The sequence below is a fragment of the Megalops cyprinoides genome, chromosome 15 (genome assembly GCF_013368585.1).
Source record: "Megalops cyprinoides isolate fMegCyp1 chromosome 15, fMegCyp1.pri, whole genome shotgun sequence".
NCBI lineage: Eukaryota > Metazoa > Chordata > Actinopteri > Elopiformes > Megalopidae > Megalops > Megalops cyprinoides.
The window spans coordinates 12,949,083-12,967,218 of record NC_050597.1 but is presented as its reverse complement, the minus strand read 5'-3'; the positions used below and the strand labels follow the sequence as shown (position 1 = coordinate 12,967,218).

At 44.7% G+C, this 18,136-nt stretch overlaps 1 protein-coding gene across 3 annotated transcripts in view; it reads right to left on the bottom strand.

Moving 5' to 3' along the window:
- Positions 1-17,895, bottom strand: part of LOC118789881 (kelch domain-containing protein 3-like) — a 35,168-nt gene extending 17,273 nt beyond the window's left edge. Inside the window, exons 1-8 of one of the 3 annotated variants that reach the window (XM_036546601.1) lie at positions 17,653-17,895; positions 13,426-13,670; positions 12,132-12,308; positions 11,275-11,390; positions 10,750-10,821; positions 8,769-8,982; positions 7,453-7,539; positions 5,655-5,763 (exon numbers count right to left, since the gene is read on the bottom strand). In XM_036546601.1, the coding sequence (XP_036402494.1) occupies positions 5,655-5,763; positions 7,453-7,539; positions 8,769-8,982; positions 10,750-10,821; positions 11,275-11,390; positions 12,132-12,308; positions 13,426-13,612 (962 nt within the window). In that variant the 5' untranslated portion in view covers positions 13,613-13,670; positions 17,653-17,895. Of the gene's footprint in view, positions 1-5,654; positions 5,764-7,452; positions 7,540-8,768; positions 8,983-10,749; positions 10,822-11,274; positions 11,391-12,131; positions 12,309-13,425; positions 13,825-17,652 lie in introns of those variants that run through there. The other 2 variants (XM_036546600.1, XM_036546602.1) reach the window with 2 other exon arrangements.
- Positions 17,896-18,136: the final 241 nt, after the last annotated feature.

Here is an 18,136-nt window from a genome sequence, read left to right as displayed (position 1 = left end):
TCTCCTACATCATGCTGATTAGTGGAATCTCCATGAACTACCCACTCGTCAGAATAATTCGGCATTTTAGGGTAATACAGAATGAACAAATTACTCTATATTGCTGTCTACTTGTGCAGTCCTGACTGGTTCAGAGTCTGTACAAGAAGAACAACAATGACCACTCCACACCAGCAGAATTGACATTCATTACTTAGCTGCTGCTTTTACTGCTAAATCCCAAGTTATTCTTTAATCTCTCGTCAAACAGTGGACTTTGCTACTCTATTACTTTGCGGTGGTTTTTTGGTGTTATGTTCTACAACACAGTGCTTCCCTCAATGACGTCCACGAATCTTTGTATCAGGTACAAAGCTCAAATATTTGTCCGTTTCTTTTGCAAAATAGACGCAGGGTTAAACTAAGACGTTGGTGAAACCTGAATGGTACCTGCACTCCTAATAAACAAGTCAATGGTGCCCAATGTGTCCCTCGCACCTCCAGTTAGTTGGCTTAAGGACACTCAACACGTGTTAGTACATGTAGACCCTTCACAGTACAAGTTCTGTCATCTCTTCTTTGCTTTAAACTATCCTACAATATTTACTGATCAACCCTGGAGTTTGAATTAGTCTATTTGATGTGTGGAAAGTGTAGCCCTTTAATAGCCAGAAAAACAGTGCACTATCCTGATAATGACAGAGTTAATCCTCACACTCATTTCAGTCCTCCACAAAGGTCTGCATGTCATCTCCATAACAGACAGCTTTACAACACACCTTCTTTATTCAGGGCTGTGACACGGCTGCCTTGCGCTATCCAGACGACTACAGAAAGAGTAAGGAAACGGAGAGTTTGATCCGGGTTTGATTTGTGGGCTTTTACCCTCTCAGTCCAAATAAGGGAGGCGAGCAGGATAAATAAACGCGGATGTTGCTGGGTCTGCATCCCCATGGAAACACAAACACCTGGGGTCGATCCGCCAGCCCCCACAGAATCTCTGTGTGGTCCCCTCGCTCTGCACTGGTTGGAGTCGCGCTCTCATTTGTATAGTAACTGGAAACAACGGACAAACAGACAGACACACAGGGGCAGGGAATGACAGACGCACGGCCGGGCACATCCACGCGGTATCGGCTCCCCCAAACCCGCGCACCCCGCCAAGCCGTTCCCTGAGCCACTGCTCCGGTCCGATGTCTCACCATCAGACCACGTCAATCAAGGATGAAAATATCACAAGTCAAGGTAGCACGCCTTACTGCCACACGTGAGAAAGAAACAATGAATAAGGAACATGTAGTCTGTTTATGTCTCCCGCACTCCTGCCTCTCACTGTCACTCTCCCATGATAAAACACTGCTCCTTCCCATCTCACTTGTGGGCCTATTAAGAGGCCTTTTTTTACATCACACAAAAAAAGCAATTTTATTTCTCCGTTTGGTAAAAAGCTGCAATCAACCTATGCAGCTTACGTAATCATCCCCTTTTTCTTGTCATCCAGAGCTGTCAGTGTTGGACAGAAGAGCATGATGCCTGAAAACGAATCTTGGTCTAATCCCGGGAGGAAATCCCGCGGAGCGTGCCTCTTCCAATTAATAATAACAGTGTTTCACTCTGCTCCTCCACAAGCAAATCCCTCACGACCATGCCTAATCCCGTCTGACTTCCCACAGACATGCTGCCCAAGATATCACTGTATCCAGTTACAGCGTGTATCTTTTCTGATAATCAATTCCTTCATTACGACTAACATCACAGTTGTATGTTTTTGACAGTGCAAAGTTTCATACGCTTATAAACAAACATTTTTCTTCAGATTGTGGAAATGAACATGGAGACGCGCGCATGTTCCAAACTGCCAATCTGAATGCAACGGGTGTGATGCGTGACGCCATCTTTGTGCAAAAGTTAACACACGGAACATTTGTTTGCTAATCCTAGCAAAAATCTATTTTTGTGTTCTGACGCCAATTCCTTCCTTTTCTGTCAGTAGACGCATATGAGTGGATTAAGGCTTCCATTTAACGTAAAAGACTTGCATCTTGTGTTGTGTCTGCCTTAAACCTATGCCTGCAAGAAGAAATACCAAATATAAGGCTACTGCTAAAGGAAGAAAAACTCAATCAACAGGGTGCACGGATACAGTTAAGGGGGAGTACCTTCGTGCATGTACGCAACTAGAATCTGAATGGAAACCTGCCCTCCCAACTGAAGTTGCCTTTGTTCACCTGCACCAATTCATTTAACAATACTATAACCACACGCTGTACATCCAACTCATACCAGAACTGCCGACCTCAAAACACTTCAGGGCGAGCCTGGTATCCGAGTAGTGTACCTATCACGAAACCAAGCGACAGAAATCAAACTAAGCTCTGAAACCTTTGGATTCTGTGATTTAGTGACTGTGATGTATGGTAGTGTGTGTACTTGGCTTCCCATCTGGTCAGGCTGCACAAGTTAACTTGTGGTAGGGCTTACGTAGTGTTACGCTCACACTCATTGGTCTGGCAACGTTATTGGCCTGGTCTGACACTGTTGTTCATTCAACTTGACTGGATATACTTGTGTTCTTTTGTGCTGGAAGTCACTCTGGATAAGAGTGCCTGCTAAATTAATGTAATGTGATGTAATGTAATGTAACGTAATGTAACTGCATAGATGGGAGAGCTGTGTGTGGCGACAGCGAGGAAGGTGTGGAGGGCACCATGATGGAATGCGGTGAAAGGCCCCTCGGTGTGGGGGGGCACGTCAGGGCAGATTTGCTATCACCAGCGAGTGTCCCGCTGTGGAGCTGGAGGCAGCCGGTCTCAGCCCTGGCAGCCTCATCCCGGCGAAAGCTACACCGCAGCTCAGCGGTTCCCGGCCAGGCCGCCCCGTTCACACAATCAGGGCTGCACAGCAGGGTTGGGCTGATAACGGAGCGACGGGCCCACAGACTGCTGATAGCAAGAGTCTTCTTGAAGGGGGTGGGCGGGCTGCGCTGCTCTGGGGAACCTGCCGTTAACTACCTTGTTACGCTGCTACTGAGCTGTAGGGGAGGGGGGGGGGGGGCGTCCCGCCGCAGGTCCCCCCTCTCTCAGGCTATCAGGGGCTGCCTGTCTCCGGGGGCGAGGAGTCTCCGCCAGGATGAAAGGGGTCTCCGGCTCTTCCTCCCTGTAAAGCCCGTGCTGAATGGGACTGCTGCCGGGAATCTGTAAGCGGGCCTACGCCAGGCTCACTCTCCCAAAAGATTTTCTCTCTTCTTCCAGAAATACAACGATGGTTAAATATATGTTGGAAATGGCTGTAAAATTGCTCTTTGGTTGTGACACCTGCCCACTGATCTCTGATGCACTCTATCATACAGATCAAATGAACACCCAGTTTCAAATGAATGCCCAGTTTGGTCCAGCTGGGGACCTGTAAAAACACTGATAACCATGGTCAAAAACGCCGCAAACTCACTAATACACTGCTCCATCTACCGCAGAACAGGTGGCGAACAGACACAGCTCTGGGTCCGTACTGGTGATGCTTTAAAAGCACAGATTTCCTAAAAAGGAACCGTCTGAAATGACAGACTCAGTCCTTCAGCTCCTTCTGCTCACAGCGAGCTTGGCTGAGGATAAGATGAAACGTCTCCATCGCTTAGCAACCCGTTGCGCTCCGCTCTGAACTGAAAGGCGGCTGGATGGGAGAGAGCAGCCCCTTCATTAGCATTTTCTATAAAGCTGCCGAGTCCAAGGCCTAACGCAGAACACAGGGCCCACTCGCCTCATTTTTCAGCTGCAGCACTGCAGTACAGGTCCACCTCCCCCAATATGGATTTCACATCCCTGTTAGCTCAAAGGGAAGAATCCAGGATGCAACCAGATGAACTATGAAAGAACAGCACACTGGTGTGTAGGTCAGGCACCTGTCATTGTATTAACATTTATTTGCTGATTTGCTAATGTGGAGGTCCTTCTACAGCTTATTCAATATATATATATATATTTGTAAATGCATAAACATATGGATTTGTATTACTGAAGCAATTGTGGTTATGCAGCTCCCCTAAAGCACCAAGTCAGTAGACTGTGGCCATGCCACTGACTAGAGGGATTGGCTGTCTGTGTGTGGTGGAGGGTGTGTGTGTCTGGTGCCTGTTAATATGAAATTCAGATCTGATGCATTTTAGACTTTAGATTTTAGACTTCCATTTATCGAGGTATCTACATATATTCTACAATATACTTGCACACACTCATTTTTTTTTTTCCCCTAGGGAAAAAGTCATTTCCAGGTATCAAAGGCAGGAACTGTATAGGTTTCACAGGTACCTTTCAATTTGCAACTTAGTGAGAGCAGGAATACTAGATGCCTCAACTTTCCGTCCCAAACAAGGACACAAATCAAGTCATTGGCTGTGTGCTGTCTACTGCTTAGCTCACCTGCCCTAGCACCTTCCCTGAAAATGGCGCAGAGTTACTATACGTGGTTGAGGGTATCCTTATTTGCAAATGTACGCTTCACTTGCTCTCAGACGCTCCCTTCAAGCAAGTGTACAAGCTTGTACCTTTCATGTTAAATGTGGCAGCAGTGTGGGTTTGTGGTAAGTAGCAGGACTTGCAACCGAAAGGTTTGATTCCCCACTGGGCCAATGCTGTTGTACCCTTGGACAAGGTACTTAACTCACTATTGCCTCAGTAGATACCCAGCTATAAATGGATAAAATTGTAAGTGGCTCTGGATAAGTGTTTGCTAAATGACAATGTCATGTAATGTGGCATCCCAAGGTGCGTGTTTGCGCTTTTTGTGAATTTTACAAGAGTTTCATTGAACCGCAGAGACATAGAAAACAATGTAATGTTACCACAGACACTAGTAAAGTTTACTGTATGAATGAGTGTTTCTCACATGCAGTCTCACAAAACAGTGATAACTTTGGACCGAATCATTCTGGTGCGTTTTAATTAGAAATGTGGCTGCATTTCAAGGTTTAAACTCATCTGAATCACCATGATATATATGTGATTATCAAGTGGCTATTGTCAATAGAAAAGCAAAACATGTCATACCAATCACTAATCTTTTTGCAGTGAAGTCGGATTTACAAGAGGCTGCCTTTCACTACCATGTCGACAGCCCATTAAAGTCAATCATAAACAATGTAGCATTTAAATTGTTACATTGCTAGCCTAAAACTCTATGATCAATGGGAGCAGGACTTTCATATTAAAGTAATTATTTGCGAATTTGCCCATATTGATATTTGGCATCTAATGTTACTTTCTGCAGACTGATTTAATTTCACCTCCGTACTGTCTCTTAATTTCCAAGCTACGCTGTTACATATTGGGAGAAGACACTATTCACCAAAATTGTGCAGTGTTAAAATCCACAATTAAATTAGTACTGTTTTTCAGCATTGTTAAATAAGGTTCTGACGTGATTTCCAGATATCACCGCTTCTGCCATTTCCATGGCTTAGTGTAATTTTGTTTGGAGCCACTTTGGTTTCATTACAAGCCGCAGCGCTGGAATGATTATGCACGCTCAAATAAAACCCTTCTCCTTCCTCTTCAAGTATGTACCTGAGTGACGTCATTTGAGGTATGGGCCCTCACTCACTCACGGACTGGGACACAGCCACTGAGGTGGAATCAGGGCTGGGGCTACAACCTGCCTGGGTGTGACTGTTTCCGACTCACCTGGTTCCTCCAAACAGGATGATTTTGTCCCCTACGATGCAGCAGCACTGTCTCCTGCGAGGACACGGCCATTTCCCCTTGGGGTCCACCTTCTTCCAGGTGAAACTCTCTGCGGTGGGCACAAGCACAGAGGGTCACGCACACCACACACACACAGACACATACAGAAAAACACAAGTACAGTTAGGATAACGCCTGTGGAACCAAGAAAACGGAAACATGGCACCCTGCCTAATCCCCAGACTGTGAGTGTAAAGGGTGAACTGTAATTTTAATGTTTTCCTTCTGTATAAATGGGAAAGAAAAAGAATGAGGCAGTAATGCCCTTCAAGACAGTCCCCGGTCTGATACGTGTTTCATAACCAAAGAAACAGTTCTGTTACATAAAGCTATTCAACTCTCAGCCTCGTCTGTCATCTTTGTATGTCCTTTATCTTCCAGTTCCTTGTACAGGAGCTATATTAAGCAGAGAGACAAAAGCCACAGGAGAAAATAGAAGCTGTACCTCTACTTGAATCTAAAAATGAATTTTTCCCCAAACTTTGCACTTCAGGAAGGGCAGCCCTTTCTGTGAGGTGATGCAGAATGACTGTGAGTGGTTCATTCACTGATTCCATATAAGGAAGCATTTGATGGCAATTCATGATGGCAACAGCATCACACCATCTCTATGGCAACAAACAAATCTTTTATCTCAGGGGGACTTTATAGAGTGAGGAAGATGCTAGCGCTGCCATCTACTGGACAATTAACCAATTTAGCGCAGACCGTTGGAAGGATGCTTGCTACAAGGCTCCAGCACCCCACCTCACTACAAATCCATTTTATTTCATTCAGTTTAAGAGTACAATGTGGGTATCTTGCAAACAACTGGGTGTTGCTAAAAACAGTACTATAATAAGCACATTTTGGTGTGCTGGAATTGAGCTTACAAAACAACTACATCGATAGCACCAAGGTAAATTAGCATAGCTTCTAATGCTGAAGGCTGACATCTGTGCTTTATGTTTCGCAGCACCAGAGATGGAGCTGATGACAAGAACAGAGCCAAATCTCTCCTAACAGAAGGGAGACGCCACACGTTGTCTGTCGCTCTCGTTCAACTGCGGGAAGGAAATTCTGAGTCAGGGCCGACACAGAGTGGACCTTCGACCTGGCCGAGAAAGATCGTCACACATACACAATACTACAGCTGACAAAATGAGCACAGGAAGTGTCTCTGCATCACCAGTTACACCGCATCCACTCTCTATCCGAACTGACTTCTGACATCTTTCTCCTAGTTAAAAAAAGACCCATGTGAATTAAAGGGTTCAAAAATATTCTATTTATTCCATGTTTGCAGATGATATAATCCATGACGATGCTTGTGGACTTTTCAGGCCTTCACATAGTGTTTAAAGCAAACAAATATGCTGGCAGATATATAAAATTTCCTTTCTTGGAAAATTTTCTTGTAGATCACATTAAACTGGACTCAGAATGATGCAAGGTTGGCTGTTCCCCACTGGGGCTCTGCTGCTGTACTCTTGGGCAAGGTACTTAACCCATAATTGTCTCAGTAAATATCCAGCTGTATAAATGGACATTTAACATTTAAAAACTGTAACATATGTGAGTTGCCCTGGATAAGAGTGTCTACTAAATGACAATAATGTAATATAATGTATAGAAGCGAAGTATGCTTCTTGTGACATAAGTATGTTGACGAGCAAAAACACATGATCGTGACACACGCCTTCACACAGTGTAAGCTTACGCTATGTTAAATCAAAGAAAGCATGAAACAATAAATTACCTGGATTAAATTTCCAGAGGTCATTGAAGTGCCGATCTAGGCGAGCATTATAGCCTCCAAATATGTACAATTCCCCATTATAGGCAACTGCAAAGAAAAGGAAATAAAAGTTAATGAAATACTCAACTTTCTGAAAAAGAAAAAGATGAAAAATTCATAACACCTTGGCGCTGGAGCAGCTGCCGTAACAACGTTGGAATCAAAATTATGACTACTGTAAGTGAAAGGTCTTCCAGGGGCATCCACCGTCTTACTTGCTTTTATTGATCACCATTAGCTTAAATGGTGTTAAACAAGCCCACCTCCGGCACTGCTATTACTCAACGGCATACTCCAGCTGCAGCACACAGGTCAATTCCATACCATTACTGAAGTGGCCTGACTCATTACTCGCGGCTGAAATATTTCCAGCTTGTCGGCAGCATGGAATGGGTGCTTACATTACGGCAGACGAAAAAACCTCATTTCCGACATTGTTTTCTGATTCAGCAAGACACGGCAGCGAACTCAGGCCAGCGAAGCACTTTCCATTAAAAGCACCTCAACCGGCGAGATCTCCAGGGTCTCGGGTGGCTGTGGGCAACACACTCTTCCCAGGGACACGGAACATTTCATGGATGCCAGACGATCCAAACCAGCTCAGAAAGAATTTGGCCACGTTAAGATGGGATAAAATAGCCAACGCATCACTCACCGCTAATTGTTGTGGTTAGGGAGAGCATTTGCTCATTGACTCAGATGACCTGACAGTAGGGTGAATGGTCTAATTCATGACTAGCTCTGCCCACCCTCGGAGAAACGCTTTCCTGGTGAATGAAACTAGCCTCCAGCTAAGCTGAATCTTCACACTGCATGGCAGCACAGTCCCCCGTATGCCCAGTCACTGAGCGCAGCAGCAGTATTCTGCCAAATACTTAACTCCCCTATGTGGTCTGCAGCCAAATAAGCAATCAAGCAAACACAATCACATCACTGTAGCTAAAACCCTGAAAAACTGCAGTTCAGCCTCAAAGCATTTTTCTTCAGTAACTAAGCCCTTTTAAAAGGAAATGACTTTCATTTGCCACTGTTTACAGATGAAGACACACTTAACCAATAACGTCTCTCAGAAAAAACTGAAAATGATTCAATGTGTTGAGAGAAAGGGTGTGTGTGTGTGTGAGCACATGTATTACTGTGGGTGTATGTGCATGTGTGTGCATGTGTATAAGGGTACATTTATGTATAAGTGTGTATGGGTATATATATAAGTATGTTTGTGTCTGTGTATAAGTGTGTGTGTATGTGCACGTGTATGTATTGTGTGTGTTACTCACAGGCGGAGTGACTTCTCCTTCCCTCTGGCAGTAGCTGTGTGGAAGGCGTGTCCAGCCAGCAGCTGGTGTCAGTGTCGAACACTTTGATCTTGTTGCAGTAGATCTCGTTGTTGGAGTGGAAGGGACCAAAGCGATCTGCCCTGCCACCGAACACGAACATCTTAGAGCCGATGATGGTGGCCGAGTGGAAGTCCCTCCAACGGGCCGGCGTACCCTGACCCAGACGAACAAGGCAAAGAGACAGTCAGCTGAGCAAACCACACCCTGTTCATTTAGCTGCACGAATCCCCCCTCTTTCTCCTCTCTGACAAACACTGTAGGAACTCTGTGCAGATGTCCTCTGATTGATCATTAGATGTACAATGCAGACCTTGATTTTGTGACATACCAGACACTATGCATACCTGGTTTGAAAATCATTTGTGTGAATTGGCAGTTCTATAGAGTCAGCAATTACTTCCTTAAACCAACTGAGGCAACAAGAAAAGATGTGCTTTTTCTTGACATTGCAGCTGACCTCAAAAATCTAAGAGATTTACTAGGCAATTACGTAGATAAACAGTGCCATCTACTGGCGTGACTCTACATGACTGTAAAGCAAAATGTTAGGTTCCTGGGCCCAGTTTTATTCCAGTGTTCAGAGCTGGTCAAACTCACAGCAAAGGCATTAACGAAGACCTTTTCTAGCACTTAATATGGGAAAACACAGTTTTAAAATGCAAGAATGAAACAGAAAAATCACTTAAAATGCTACAGTGGATCCCAAAATTCCAATGACTAAACTATCACAACTAAAATGACATATGTGCTGAGGACAGATAGAGATACCAAAATGAAAAATGGAAACTACATAAACCCTGTTACAGACCATACTAAAACCAATGGCAATAGCCTACGTCAACAAAAGCAGCCATGCCTCTAATCACACAGTCCCCTAAACATGGCCCCAAACTTGCAAGAACTAGGGCTGCTGACCCTTTGACTTTTCCCATCATCCTTCCCAGAGTGCAGCGGGGCCACGAGTGAATTTTAAGTGGATAAGTGGCAAAATGAGATATGAAACTGTAAGAGGATCTTTTCAGATCCCCTTCTAGTCGTAATAACCACAGCCCTGTTTTCATGCAAACGAAAGCAAATCCGTTTCAGTAGCAGAAACAACGACAGGACTGTTGCGTAACCGCAGTCACATGGTCAGCTCAGTCCTGTCAGTGCTGACGCCCCTGCAGATACAGCGGCGCTGCAGCAACAGGACAGCGGTGAGGCCAAAAGTCTGCTCACCTCTCCATCAGACATCACAGCACCGACAGCCAAGCAAGCACCACAACACCCCGGTTATGGAACACCCCTTCGAAAAAAAAAAAACCCCAACCAGACAAGCAGAACAGCCTGAACATTACCCAGCAATGAGGACCCACAAAGGCCTGTGTAATCCTGGGCGATGACCCCTTGGTGGATATAGATTTTGGAGCTTACCCAGAGGACAGCATTAGCAGCGCTAAAGCTTTTTTGTGCTTGAGAGGGGTGCAGTAAATCCTAGTGGAAACTCAGCCAGCCCAGTGGAATCCCCCTATCAGGTTAGCAGAGGGTGGACTCCACCGCCTAAATCCCTTTCATTCACCTGAAATGCAGCCTTTGAACAGGCAAAGCAGCCAAAAGCCTCGGCCACCTTTACTAATCTATATCCACACACAAACTGTCAGAGGACAAACTATTAAGGAAGAACCATCTCCTCTTATAACGTAGTAGAAGTTGAAGTAACGTAGTACAAGAAAAGCACTCCTTTCCTTTTGACTACCAGGCCACTCTCCTTTAATGACTGCTTCCAATGAGTTACCTGTCCTCTGTTGCCTGTCTTCTCGCCAGACTTTATGATGGTTCAGATTCTGCCTTAGTTTTGAGAAAATCCTGGTGCTAATCATACTAATCATACATCAGTCAAAGTTCTACAAGGAGCAAGGCAGAACCAGCAAATGCCACTTACTCTTGCATTGATCAGAGACCAGGCCATGGTTGTGGTGTCCAGCTTGTGGATGTCATTGGAGAAACAGTCAGCCTACAGGGCAGAGACAGATGCATCAATAAAAATATCAATCACACAGAACACTTCACATATTATTGTGGTTTTGATATCTTATCTGTATTTGACATTTCTCTGATAGCCCACAGTAGAGTAGGCTTCCTACTTGACCACACAGAAAAAAAGGACCATAGTTAAACCAACCAATTACAAATTCTATATTTTTCTCCAAAGGGAGCTGACTTGTGCAAGAAACAATTTCAGATAACAGTGTCTTCTAACAGAATATAACAGCCTCTGATTCACGGCTAGCTATGCTGAACCTGAGAAACAGAGATGTCAGCTATGTAACAGGACCAAGATTTGCATTTGCCAAGGTTTTTTTATTCAACACACACATAAACAGGACTGTGAGATGACAGTGATTCCATTGAACAATGGCAGGAATATGTAGAGTACTGAAATGTGACAGTTCCAAGCTCTACCTACAAGCTGCTCGTATCCTCCAAAGATGTACATGCTCTTCCCCAGGACGCAGGCCGAGTGTCCATCTCTCGCCCCTGGGACCATGCCCGAAATCTTGGGTGTGAACCACCTGTGACTGGCTGGGACACAAAAGACAGGAAGCTAACAGAGCAGTCCAGCTATACTCCTGCAGCACATTCTTCAGAGCCAGCACATTGGATCAGGCATGGAACCTTAACACAGACTCATTCATCTGCTCAAACCCCTGATTCAAATCAGCCCTTGGGAAAGCTTTGAACTGTATTATTGGATTTGTGCAGATGAGGGCTTATTGAGATCAAGCCAAACCCCGGGCTGAGCTTGATTAAATAATCCTAGCATTCAGATAATGCTCCTGCTACCCTGCAAGTGAACGTGCACACTGTGAGAAATGGGAGTTTCCATGACTATGCCTCAAAAGTGTGTACCGCTGCCATATACTTTGGAGAGAGAACTTGGGTGGACCTTGTGTTGTTTCAGCAGGAGATCCAAAAAGCATATCTGCAGCTAAATCAAGAACTGAACCAGGCCTCACGTCTGTTGCCAGACCACATGTCTAAGTCATGGTACCAAGCTGGAAAAAACAAAACAAAGTTCAAATTCAGCTGGCTTTTGGCAACACTGGCTCTGCCACTTAGTTGTAGTCTGGTGCCAGCACTTGCACTGTGGTACTGTGAGACTCAAGAAATGCATTACAGCTTAAATTGGTGGTGCTTCATCTGTTAAGAGCTGTGATGGAGGTCAGTCATACGGGACTCCTGCAAACGGCCCATACACACGACTCCTGCAGCAACAGCCTTGTAAGACGGAACGTCACAGGACAGTGCAAAGGGCATACTCACTGACGTCGAAAGCATACAGCACGTTGCAGGCACCCTCCGTGTCGTTCCTGCCACCCCAGATGTAGATGGTGTCGTCCACCAGCACGGCGGTGTGGCCGTAGCGCATGTAGGGCACCTCCCGGGCATGCTCTCTCCCGCTGGTCCTCACTGGAGGCAGCTTCATCCAACGCAGGGACACTGAGGGGGAGAGAGGGGGTCACGCACACCGTAACAAACCACATTACATTACATTCATATAGCAGACGCTCTTATCCAGAGCAACTTCCAGCACAGTATAACAGAAGTGTATCCATTCAAGCTGAACGAGCAACAGGGTCAAACCAGGCTAACAACACTCCCAGACCACTGAGTATGAGCATAACACTATTCAAGTTAATTTGTGCAACCTGACTAGACAAGGGAAGTCATGCATGCACACTCTCACAGTCACAGGCACTCACACAAACACTTAATCACACATAAAAGCAAAATTGACTTTATGCTAGAACCTAGACTCTGGGTGGATATTGTACATCAACTTGTACAGTCCCAACCGGCAATGATTGATTTGGAAAATTAGATTTAGAAAATTACTGTTTTGTCACCTTTTATTGCTGAGTAACAGAGAAAGACAAACATCTTTACCAATGATTGAGACATTTTTAATCTCTCACCATGAGATGCACTTTTTTTTGGTTAATGTTTTTTTTTTGTCCAATGTGGTATAACAATGGAGTTTCACTCAGGAGTTTAAATCAGGCTCACCAACTTATCACCCTTATCTGTCTAAATATGTCTTTTTCTCCAAAAATAAACACTGAGCCAGAACCTTGGTGAAGTGAAAACACAACAGTACGAAAGTTCTAACGGTTACCCCTAACATACACACATCACTAGCAGCCCACGTGTCCAGTGAGTTGGGGGGTCACTGGCTTTTAGCCTTTCAGAGTAGCAAGGGCCTGCCAATGACTGTTCACAAGCAGCAGCCTTCAGTGCCTTTGTATCAGTTAGCACCCCCGTGTCAATGACTGCTGAGCACATGAGGTTTCTGAAGTGTGAGTATGTGTGGTGGAGGAGGTGTGATAAAAACACCTCAGTTCTTTTAATGACATGAGCTGACTGAGGTAACAATGAAAGCAAAGAAAAGAGGCGAAAAAAGTGGGTCATGACGAGAGCCAAAATAACGTCTTTGGCATGCTCTGATGCACCTGGCAAGGGCCACTGTCCCTGCCACCTGCAGGGAGAACGAGGTCGCAAGCGGGAGGGAAGAGCAAGCGCCCACCTGGAACGGAAGCCGACTTCCGCTGATCCTTACCTGCGTTGAAGACGTGAACGTCGATCTGCCGCAGGGTCTCGTAGTCCTCCCCGGAGCAGTAGCCGCCAAACGAGTAGACCTTGTGGCCCACGGCCACCGCCGCGTGGTTGACCCTCCGCGGCCCTCCTTCCAGGTGCACCGTCCAGCGCAACATCCCCCGCGCAGGCGCCTCGGCACAGCCGCTCATCAGACCCTCACCACCCGCCGGGGCCCGCGCCCCATCACGCCCTGCTCATGGCCTGCCCCTGCACACAGCGCAGGGGAAAAGGGGGGAGAGGTCAAAACCCGAAAGATCCCGCGCTCTGCCCTTCACCTCAGCCAGCTGCACCATGCGCGCGCTGCTGTCAGAGTGCTCTGTCCTCTCGCCCCCCGCGGCATCTGAGCAGGGAGGGTATTTTAAGAGAGTCACGCCGCCCCCTTATCTCAGTCCCGCCTGCATCTGAAACACCCCTTTCCCAAAACAATAAAAAGAGCAAACACAAAGGTACAAAAGGATCCGTAGAAGTTACTTAAGTCACTGCTAATTAAAAGTTCAGTTTCACCTATTTTTCTACAATGTGCTGTCAAAGAACATTTTTCACTGAAAAAAGAAACTACATAAAGTACAGTCTGTGCAATGGAGACTGAAGAATACACTTGCAGAATACGTATTTTTATAAAAGTTAATGTTAAAGCCAAGAACACCTCTGAAGGTTCCCCAGTGTATATTTCCACAGGATCTGATTTTACTTTACTATTGGTAGGATCAGGGTTGCTTACACTACAGAGAGGAAAAATAGATCAATGCAGCTGCAGAATCATGAAAGCAGCCTGGCAACGCAAAAAAACAAGGGCTCTGAGTCTGCAGCTGCAAACTGAAATAAGCCAACAGAGAAGTCGAGAGAAGAACAGAGTCTGTCTGATTTTCAGGTGGGCAAATCATGTAACGTTTCTGAAGAACTGACCCCTGGATGTCACGCCTACACCTTTGCCGTCCAGTCCAACATTGCTTTTCAACACAGTTATAAAAGTGCCTATTAATGCTTTCATTTAAGTCTGTGTGTATATATATAGAGAGAATCTGATAGCTCTTCAATCTGCTCGTGTCATCACCACTCAACATGACAGCGCTTGGCATGCAGGAGAGAGCTATCCCCCTGTGCCCATGTCCGAATAATGTCATCACCATGCATGGGCAAAAAAACATCACTGAGGCCCACTATAAGGCCTGCAGCTCCTCCATCTACACAAATTTTTTCAAAGATTTAATGTTTACATCAAGACAACAGAGAGCTGTTCGTAGTTTACATGTGCTCCTCAATTTTTTGCTTGTCAGAAATTGAGATAGGAGAAAAATAATTTAACAGAAATAAATGAAACCATGTAGAAATGTGCATGTGAATGAAAGCTAGAACTGCGCCTGCTGTGTAGAATAAAGAGACAGCGTGGCATTTATTTAAACCTATCAGCAACACAGAAGTGAGGAAAACACTGAAAGGTTTGAACTTCAATTTGTAGGGCAAAGGGTAAAACTAAATGGGAAAACAAAACCAAAACAGGTCAAAGGGGAAAACATCCACAATATATTCAAATGCATCTGCCAAGTAGGTAAAGAACAGGTTATCTAATAGCAAATAATACAAAGTCCAAAGGTGCCAGTTTTATCCCTGTTCTCAATGGGTGTTCTTATGTACATGCACATTTGGGAGGAACACACAACCGTTTGGCCAGAATCTTTAACAACATGAAGTGAGCACGGGAAAGAAGAGCCTTGCTTTGTGTATGCAACATCACACCAGGGCAACCGGTATTGCTGAGTAAATAACAGGGTAATTCACACCCATTTCTCAATGGGAAGAGATGCAATCAGTTCATAGCTAATACATATTCAAACACCAAACAATCTTTCCATAGGCTCGGGAAAGAATAGAGGGGGCCTTTTATGAACTGTTTGTTTTATTCCACAAATAACATACATATAAAATTATGCTGTCACAAGTAAACATGAGTAAAAAGTAAAATTACAAGGCAACATGTGTGAAATGCTTTGAATATCAGTACCAATTACTGACAACAGCTGCACTAAATTCAACAAACTTTAAATAATGTCACTAGGCATTTCACTTGTATATTAGCACTGCCAAAACAGTTTCTGTGTACACCTTTAACCGGGACTCCAGGGTTCCTAGAGGACACCCAATATTACAGAAGGGTGATTCCCCATTTCTGATGGCATGAGTAGAATCGCTCCTGTAATCTAACTCCAACGTTTACAGATAAACTGCCGCTGAGTGATACACAGATGCAGTCCATAAATTCTGACAGGCAAGCGGGAGCTCCGCTAGACTCACTGACACTATGGCATTATGCGTGGGTTATGCGTGGGTTGATGTGTGCAGCTGGGGGTGTGTGAGGACGGCCACAGTTTAAACGACCAGGATGCCATTGTGTGTAGCCGGATACAGGTAAGTGACCGAGGTTAAAGTTTAACCACAATGCAACAAACACGACATTACTTCCTTAACTATAAAAAGGAATGAAAACATTCTGGGTCGTCGGACTTTGCCTGTGATGACCCCACGCCCACAGAAACCCTAGCCTTGTTGAACCTGTGAGACAGGAATTGCCGTAATCCACATCTGTACACAGACCAGGTTTGAGATGGCACATTATATCCACCTCAAGCCAGACTGGATGGACGCAGCATATTCAGAGACAACGGGCTCGCTAAATAAAACTGAATGTGAAGACCCGGGAGAAACTGGAGAGCAGTGAAACGCTGGCGCTTGCCCACGTAAAAACTTAGGACTTAACTTCAAGCAGCACGCAGATTGTATCAAACACAACAACTTAAAGACCAGGCGGACAGACATGGCTAACTCGCTACCTACCTAGCTATATTACGAAAAAACAATCGCGTAAGCCCACATCGGTAGTGTCACGAAAGAAAAAAAAAAAGCACAGACCCCACATACCCTCACCCAGCTATGACCAGCGCTTTCAGTGAACTCAATCTCCCTTTGCTCTCAGTTTACCCTGGACGGACCAATTCCACACGGACCGCTCTATTTCAGGAAAAGGTTAGTTAGCTAGCTGGCCAATTAGCTACAGCGGCTGAACTCATTACATCAGAGAAACAAACCCCGAGAGGACTCTTGACATTAAACAGTGTGGTTTGGTCGCGTAAACCTGAGCAGGGGTTAGCTAGCACTGCTGCTTGCTAGCTAACCACCCATTTCCCCCTTTATCTCTTGTTCTTAACATAGCCACTTTGCATCACTTTGGGTTACATGACTTGTTTTATTTGGAGTACATAATGGAACTGGTGAAACGCCTGATACCGGTCTTTTAACCACAGATCAACTGCTGTCAACGTTACAAAGCGTAGCTAAGTTAGCGTACGTCAGCTTTCTAGCTACATTAGCTAGCGCAGACTGTCCACTCATTGGACAATATTGCAGATTACTGTGTGTAGTTGTTCACTCAAGGAAACGACCCTCACTCACCTGGGCAGTTTTCGAGGATAATTAGCTGGCTAGAAAACATTTACTGTTTACAGCATCCCGTTCTTTGTCTTATTAGCTATTAGGGACTTCAAACTTTTGTTTTGTTGCACAGGGTACACATTTAGCTGGGATACAGTGAAAACAGTAGCAAGCTATGGCTAGCTAGCATGTGTTGCTCGAAAGCTTATGAACAATAATGGCTGTCAAGGGGGAGAATTCCACAAATGTGTTAACGGTAGCTAACGAGCAACACAACAACATGCATATGGCACAGTAACACAACAAGGACTCACTGCTGACTATGGAGACAATGTTGCTAACCAATGTTATCTTAACGCTTTATGTGCAACGAGCCTTTACAGTCAAGTGCAGTCTACTTAGCTACGCTGCGATGAAGTTAGTTTCGTTTCAGCGTTGCAGTTTAATGTTAGGTACAACTCACTGTGCTTGCAAAGGTTCGATAAGACCAGGTTGCTAACGTTAGCTAGCTAGATAATTTCCTCTTAATGCGTTAAAAGAGTAAACGATTTCCACTGACATTGGCTAGCTACTTGCTTCCTTTAGTTCACGTAGCTAGCTTGGTATCTACTCAAGCAGTTCGGTCAACCATACGTCAGGTGACATTGTATAGCTTAGTTCCTTGGTTAAAAGCTATGATCATGCACACAAAGTCTACTATTAGCTAGCTAACTAGTAGCCTGTGAATATGTGGAAATACACCGCAAACAGTTAAATTGCCTACCTGTTAATTAGCTAGCTAGCTAGCTATCCGCTCCACTCCCGTGTCGGCCTCCGTGACGTTTTGTTTACCAGCGATCAGTTTTCAATATGTAAAGTTGCTGTCAAAAACCTGAAAAACAGGCAATCGATTTTGCTACCATGCACACTTTCTAAACACATAACTATACATTATGGATAAACGAATAAGGTCCAATAAATCGTGTATTTGTTCACATTTCAACACAATTACAAAAACAATTGTATTAATTTAGATGAACAGATCAAATTTATTTTATTAATTTAAACGGGGATCGGAGCACTATACAGAGTTTGCGCTGAAAGTGGAGCTATTGCGTTATGGGGGTTGTTGTTTCTTAAACGACTGTACAATAAGATTGAGGGACGGGTCTGTGATTAGGGAAAAACTATAACTCCCATAATGCTATTTCGTTCATAAACGTAAACGTAAACGAACGAAGCATACTGAAGCTGCCAAGTAAACCGTC